Raw genomic sequence first — 7112 nt, forward strand, 5'->3', positions numbered from 1 at the left:
AACTTGACCTTCATTCTTGATCTTTTTTACTGAGAACTTCTCACCCAGCTTCTTCTGAGCTCAGGGGCAGCGGATGCCACGGCTCACTCCCAGCCGTCCTGCTTGGATGCTAAGTGTTCAGTCCTCTTTATGGTTCCACAGGACACACATTTGCTTCGAGTTCTTGTTGTTTCTTGGGTGAGTCCCAAGGGCTGAAGAAGAGAATACCCAGCTTAACTCCACCACTGTTAACCACTGCTGTGCCATATCTTCCCACTCGTAAGCCACGTCATATCATTCATAGACTATGTAAGGAGAGAAGCATCAAGATGTGAATTGCTAAGGATTTGGGTGAGAGTACACTTACACAGCTGGTATGATCACTACGATGTTTAAAAACACTTCCTATGGAGAAAGTTACCCAGTAGCATGTGAACAGACGATCTTTGATTGGTAAGAAAAATGTATTAAGACAGAAGAATCCCCCACGAGACCTTGGGCTTACAAGGAAGAGCACAAACCTAGAAATTCAGAAGAAATTCCTTGGAGACTGAGTTCAAAGGTGTGAGTAAAAACTAACCAAGGGGTTGGACAGATGGCTCAGTGGTTAGAATGTTTCTTGATCTTCCAGAGAGCCCAAGTATGATTCTCTCTCTCTCTCTCTCTCTCTCTCTCTCTCTCTCTCTCTCTCTCTCACACACACACACACTAAAAACAAAATACCCAGGGAGTGGGTTGGATGAGCATGCCAGGTTGATCCCTTTTGTTGTCGTCCTCTCTAGGAAGGAGGTCATTGCTGTTGTTGGCATAGCTAACATGGATCCCCGGAACGCTGACCACAAAGAGTATTCAATCAATGCCATCATCCCCCACGAGAACTTTAACAACAACTCAATGCGCAATAACATAGCCCTCCTGAGGACAGACTCCGCCATACACTTCGACGACCTGGTCCAGCCCATCTGCTTCCTAGGCAAAAGTCTACACAAACCGACAGCCTTGAAGAACTGCTGGGTAGCAGGATGGAATCCCACGTCTGCAGTTAATGCATTCCTTCTCCTAGAGGAGGCTGTGTGTGTGCTGGCACGGGGGCGACTCGGATGAGCTTCTTTAGGGCTTGTCTAAACATCAGGATGTTTGATGCTTAGGGTTGATTCCTAGTGTTTGTCTTTGTGAGGGGGGCTCTCCTCCTCTTCCTCTTTCTTTTCTTCTCTCCTCTCCTTTTGTCTTTCTCCTCCCCGTCTTCCTCTTCTTCCCCCTCCCCTCCTCTTCCTCCTCATCTTCTTCCCCTTCCCCTTCCTCCTCTTCTCTCCTCTCCTTTTTGTCTTCCTCGCCCTCGCCCTTCCCCTCCTCCTACTCCTCCTCTTTCTTCTCTATATCCAAGTAGTAAACAAGCAGCAAACTGCCTCACCAAATGCTGGGAGGAGTAAGGGGATTAGAGCTGAGTGTACTCTTACTTAAGCCACCCTTTTCCTGTCATTCTTGTGTAAGAATGAAAACAAGGAAATGTATAGTCTTTAAGTGTGAGGGAAGGGTGAATTATTCTCTGTCTGTTTATAGATTCAGATCAAAGCAAAGAGATAGTTGATTCTATGGGTAAAAGGGACTTTTCTGTTCCCTCCTGTGAGATATGGGAGTTGCTGTTGCATTGACACAGGACCGCCTTCTTGTTAATAACTCTTGGGCTCTCTGTTGCATGGTCCAGACAGGAAATCACATGACAATGAGTATCCTGAGGAGAATCTCCGTGAATGACATTGAGGTGTGCCCTTTACACAGACAACAGAAAACAGAATGTGCCAGTCACACAAATAAGGACTCCAACGTTTGCCTGGTAAGAACTTGATCTAGTAGTAGCCAAATCCCCAAAGTAATCATGGATTGCACCCATGAGACCAAGGGGTCACAAGGAGTGCTCCTTACTGGACAAAGGTGAATGAAGGATGACGAGACAGTGACATGAGATTCATGTCTCTGGTAGGAATGACGTTTAGCAGAAAGTAGTTACTCAGAAGCTTGCCAAATGACTAACTGTGGCATGTCATGCTTATAATTCTGGGGCTCTGTAGGCCAAGGCAGAAGGATCATGAATTTAAGGCCAACCTGAACTACATAATGACATCTTAACTTGACATAGAAAGAAAAGCCTGCTGAAAGGACTACATGGAGTTACTATTTTCAGTGTAATGATTAAGCATATCCAAGTCACAGGTGCTTATTAATGAGCTAAAAATGAAAGGTGTGAGTACTGCTTCCACTTCGTGGGTATGTGCACAAGTCCACAGGGCTGGAGTCACCATATCCAGTATCTATGGAACCTAGATTCTCTTTTGATGCACTGTTTGCCAGGAATCGGGAGTTTCTTCTGTAAAAACCCCTGCTCTCTACACAAAGTAACAAGTACTACAATGACTGTCCTATGGTTTGAGCAAAATGTGCAGAATTCACCACCATCTGGTTCAGGTCCCCTGATGTCTAATCCCAGATTAATGTGGCTTACTAAGACTGGTCAATAAATGTTAAGAGTAGGGAGAAAAACTTCAGGCTAGCAGGCAAAGTTCTTTGTCTTTGTCTCTCTGTCTCTGTCTCTGTCTCTGTCTCTGTCTCTCTCTCTCTGTGTGTGTGTGTGTGTGTGTGTGTGTGTGTGTGTGTGTGAGAGAGAGAGAGAGAGAGAGAGAGAGAGAGAGAGAGAGAGAGAGAGGATATATTTTGGGGGTTAAACCTAGGCCCAAGAGCATGCTAGGCAAATGCTCTACTACTGAGCTACATCCTTAACGTAAATCTGCCTTTGTAAGATGTCAATCACCTCTCTCATCTACGAACAACCTTCAGGACTCCTCTGGTCAAGACGTTGTTCTCCAAGTGGAAGGCAAGAGGTTATTTTTTAGAGGAAAGAACACACACACACACACACACACACACACACACACACACACACACCCCTTTCTAAAAGTCTTTGGATCCCAAAGACTCGATGGTTCTCATTAAGCAGCAAGTTTGCTCTCCCTGAAGCGGCTCAACATTGGTCAACTGCTCTGTGCTTGGTTTCCTGCCAGGAGAGGACCTCAGCTGCTGCCGCCGCCGCTGCTGCCTCTCTTTCTCCTTCTCTTCCTCCTCCTCCTTTCTTTTTCCTTCTTCCTCCTCTTCCTCCTCCTCTTCTCCTCTTCTTTGTTTTTGATTGTTTTGTTTTGCTGAGACAGAGTCTCTTTCTCTGTAGCCCTGGCTGTCCTGGAACTCATTCTGTAGGCCAGGCTGGCCTCGAACCCACGGAGATCCCACACGCTAGGATTAAAGGCATATGTCATCACTGTTCAGCTTCAGCAACTTCTCAAATTGTTCATAAGACACAGAAGTCATAGCTATTTAATAAAACCCTGATGGCGATCATCCCACCAACCCATTACCACATTTCATTGCACTTAAGAGGCCATCAACTGTTAGATGCTGGCATAATTTTACACAATGCTAAGAGAAAATAGAATGATGCCAGTTAGACTTCACCGTCAACAGATCTAAAAATATATCATCTTTCCCATGGTGCCAGGTATTGAAGTGTGCCTAGACCCTGGAAATGGTATATTATTAACGTGTTAAATGATTGCCTGGCAGAGTTGTTGTCTTTTAACTGTGGCAACCCTGTGAAATCTTTTTTTCTCACACGTATGTATGGTGTGCATGCAGTGTACACATGCATGTGGGTTCATGTGTGTATATCTAAAGCCATTGTCTTCCCTGATGAAGCCCTTACTACTTGAGGCAAGGCCTTTTGATTGGACCTACATTGTGATCTATTTGATATGGCCAGTCTAGTTAGCCTATTGCCCCATGCGTCCCACCCCGCCTCCAGAGTTCACCAGGCACTTACAGAGTCTCGGCATCCGTGCTAGCTCAGCGCACACTTTCTCTACGGAGCCGTCCTCAGCCACTAACCTTTCGCTTTTGAGCTGAATTCTGGCCGCGAAACATCTAATGGTGACTTCAGTGTTCTGAATGTTTTCCTCTCTTAGAAATGTGGTCCGGTGTCTGGGTTGTGAACGCCACACTTGTCAGGTATAGAAGAAACTTCCGGCTTTAGAATCTGACTAATGATTTTCCCCGTGAACCCAGAGGAGCTGCTGTGGACCTTTACTCTTTACTTTCATAGTTTTTACAACTTTTAGAGGTTTTGAGGAATGTCAAGGGAGAGGACCTCCCAGAGAGTGAGGGAGGCCCTTCTTTGTGGTAGCTGCCCCTCACAGACAGAGCTGCTTCAGGGGCTCTGGGCCAGTGGCCTCTGCTGCTTTTACTTCAGAAACTAGAAGTCACGGCTCTACTAGGTGGGGAAGAATGGGCGGGGAAACAACAGAAGGAAAAAAACCTAATTCATTCTGAGCCTGGGGTGAGCAGCAAAGCCATGTGCTAGCCAAGGCTGTCTGCACCCACTACTGTGCGACAGGACCACCAAGCTGCGTGTCCTAAATCCCACCCATTTTCCTTCTCAAGAGCAGTTGTGATCAGCTGGGGGTAGGAGCAGTGAGAGGATGGAGACCACACCGCTCGTTAGCAGGGAGCTCCATGCCCCAAGCAGCCTTAGTGTGTTAGGGACAATGGTGGACAGTCCCAGGTGGGCAGCCAGAACTCTGAAATAACCTTTCAACCATCTGCCATTTGGCAGTGTGGGATGACGCAGGAGACTGAGTGGAAGTACAGGTGGGGGGCAGCAACACAGAATGATATGGACTCTGTTGCCCGTAGACTGTTTCCGGCCTTCTGAAAGGCTAGCCAGGCGTGACGGTCGGTGTCTTTGCAGATTGCATGTGCTGTGTCTCTGTCCTGTTTCCAGTCACTCCTTCTACCATAAACTCTCACCTCTGCTCTGCCCATTCTTCCTAAGCAAGGGGCAGTGTAGTGGGAGGAGACACCCCAGGGTCATTGCCCAGGCCACAGAGCAGAAGCAGCTGAAAGGTCACCATTTGCCTCTTTGTGTCTCATCCTTGAGTTTTCCCAAACTGTTTGCTGTTAACCGTAGCATTCCGTTCACTGTAACCTCGGTCTAAACGGCAAGAGAAACTTATCATTGGCCAGCCTGCCTGGCTCCTCCAGTCAAAGGGGCCATAAATGAAGGAGGGCGAATAGTCCTTCCCGTATGTCAGACCAAGACGGACCATGGGGTACGAGTGGAGAGTTGACACTTGCAGAAGAGGGGGTCTCTGGTGGGACAGGTGGGATAAATGAAACCTGGTAGTTACCTTGAGACTTCCCCCATTCCCTCAACTTCCTACAGAAAAAATTAACAGCCCCTATAACCCGTCACGGAGCTCGTGATCGTAGCTCATACTTTCCCGAGTGCGTACTGCACACTGAACATGTGGCTGGCACTAGCTTATCCCTGCACTGCGTTAGAGCCAGGCCTCTTGCCTCAGGCCAAACAGAGAGAGCAGCATAGCACTGGCCAGCTTGCCTGGCTCTTCATGGGGGCTGACGGGTAAGTAGACTAAGCCTCTGCCTTCCTGCCTTGCCTGAGATAAGGTGTGTGGTGTAGGCCTCCTGAGCCCCAGAGGACTGCTCCTTCAGGAAGAGGGGGAGGCTGCAGTGTGGCAGGGCTGGTGAGCAAAGTAACTGCAGCTGTGACAAGGGGCAGGAAGCGCTCGTTCCTGAGGGACTCTGGCCCTCCTGCCCCTCCATCCAGCTCCTCCTTAGGAAGAAAGAAGAGGAGGAGAAGGGTTCAGAGGTGTTATCGTTCTAACCCAGAATGGAAAGAAATACTGGTGTTGGAGGGATGAGCAGCCAAAAGAGAGGAAGACTCACGGTACTAGGAAAAGACAGGACAGTTTAAATCGAGCCAGGAAGCTCCGGCCAGTCGGGGTCCTATAATACAAAGGAAAACCGGGCTGAGGAAGTAGCCCTGCTGGAGGGGGCTTGCCTTGCAGAGCATCCTGGAGTCAGGCATTTGATCCCCAGCTCTGTGTTAAAGACCAGCTGTGGTACTCCCAGCATGAGGGGTGGGAGGCACTGGGATCAAGAGTTCAGAGTCATCCTCAGCCTCATAGTGAGTAGGTTATATGAGATCCAGACTTAAACAGGCAGGGGAGAGGGAGAGAGGGAGAGGGACAGAGGAAAGAAAGGTGTGTGTGTGTGTGTGTGTGTGTGTGTGTGTGTCTATAATTGTAATTGGTGGTGGCTGTCTAGATTTTAAATGGGAGCCTATAATTTGCCCCATTTCCAGGGAGAATCAATGCAAAACTTTCTAAAACAGACACTGGTACAAGGATCTACTAAACAGGAAGTTTCTCTGAGACCTGAAGCCCTCTTCTGCCGTTTACTGCAGGGGGAGCCAGGAAACCCTATGATGTGCCAAGTAAAGAAGCTGGATCTCTGGATTCTGAGAGGACTTCTGGCCTATGGAAGTGACTTGTGCCCTGGCCTGCTTCTGTACACCAGTGTGGACGACTACAGCAACTGGATCATAGCCAAGACGAGGAAGGCTGGTCCTCCCCTCTCCTCGATCCACCCCTGGGAGAAGCTGGTCCTTGAGCTCCCCTTTCACCAATCAAACATTGCCCTGACAAAGAATTCGTATTCTGTACATAGCTATGCATGGCCCCAATCCTACTCCCAAGGACTAAGAATGTCCACTATGTATGACAAGCAAAAGGATGTGTGGCAGAACCTCAGGGTAAATGGGCAACAGGAAGCAGGCAGGCCTTCGAATGTGGCTATTCAACCCATGTACTATGACTACTACGGTGGGGAGGCGGGGGAAGGCAGGGCTGTGGCTGGCCAGAACAGGCTGCATTGGTCCCAAGAAAGGATCCTGATGTCCTTCGTGCTTGTTTTCTTGGGCAGCGGTGTCTAGCTAGGAGCTAAACTACTACCACAGACAAGAAGCTCAAAGTGCAAGGCGCTAGGCATCTGCCGTACTGTTCTGGTGTCTGCTCTTGATAGGTGTCCCCTGGGTGGCCACGAGCAGGCCCACGGCAGCACCGGGCCGGCTCTCCTTCCTCTGTCCCGCCCCCATATGTGGGAAGGTCACTTTCATTTATGCTTGTGAACTAAATGTGGGCTAACAAGTGTCAAACGATTAGAGTGCCCTTGTGGTTTTTTCAGTGTTAATGGTCCCAGGGGCCAGGCTTCAAAGACATCCCCACGGGAGA

General features: G+C 48.6%; 1 protein-coding gene across 8 annotated transcripts in view; it reads left to right on the forward strand.

Moving 5' to 3' along the window:
• Positions 1-7036, forward strand: part of Prss54 (serine protease 54) — a 16842-nt gene extending 9806 nt beyond the window's left edge. Inside the window, exons 5-7 of one of the 8 annotated variants that reach the window (NM_001013888.1) lie at positions 762-1020; positions 1685-1813; positions 6287-7036. In NM_001013888.1, coding sequence (NP_001013910.1) covers positions 762-1020; positions 1685-1813; positions 6287-6814 — 916 coding nt within the window. In that variant the 3' untranslated portion in view covers positions 6815-7036. Of the gene's footprint in view, positions 1-761; positions 1053-1684; positions 1815-6286 lie in introns of those variants that run through there. The other 7 variants (XM_039097553.1, XM_006255073.4, XM_063277849.1 and 4 more) reach the window with 7 other exon arrangements.
• Positions 7037-7112: the final 76 nt, after the last annotated feature.

This window comes from Rattus norvegicus, chromosome 19 (genome assembly GCF_036323735.1).
Source record: "Rattus norvegicus strain BN/NHsdMcwi chromosome 19, GRCr8, whole genome shotgun sequence".
Taxonomy (NCBI): Eukaryota; Metazoa; Chordata; class Mammalia; order Rodentia; family Muridae; genus Rattus; species Rattus norvegicus.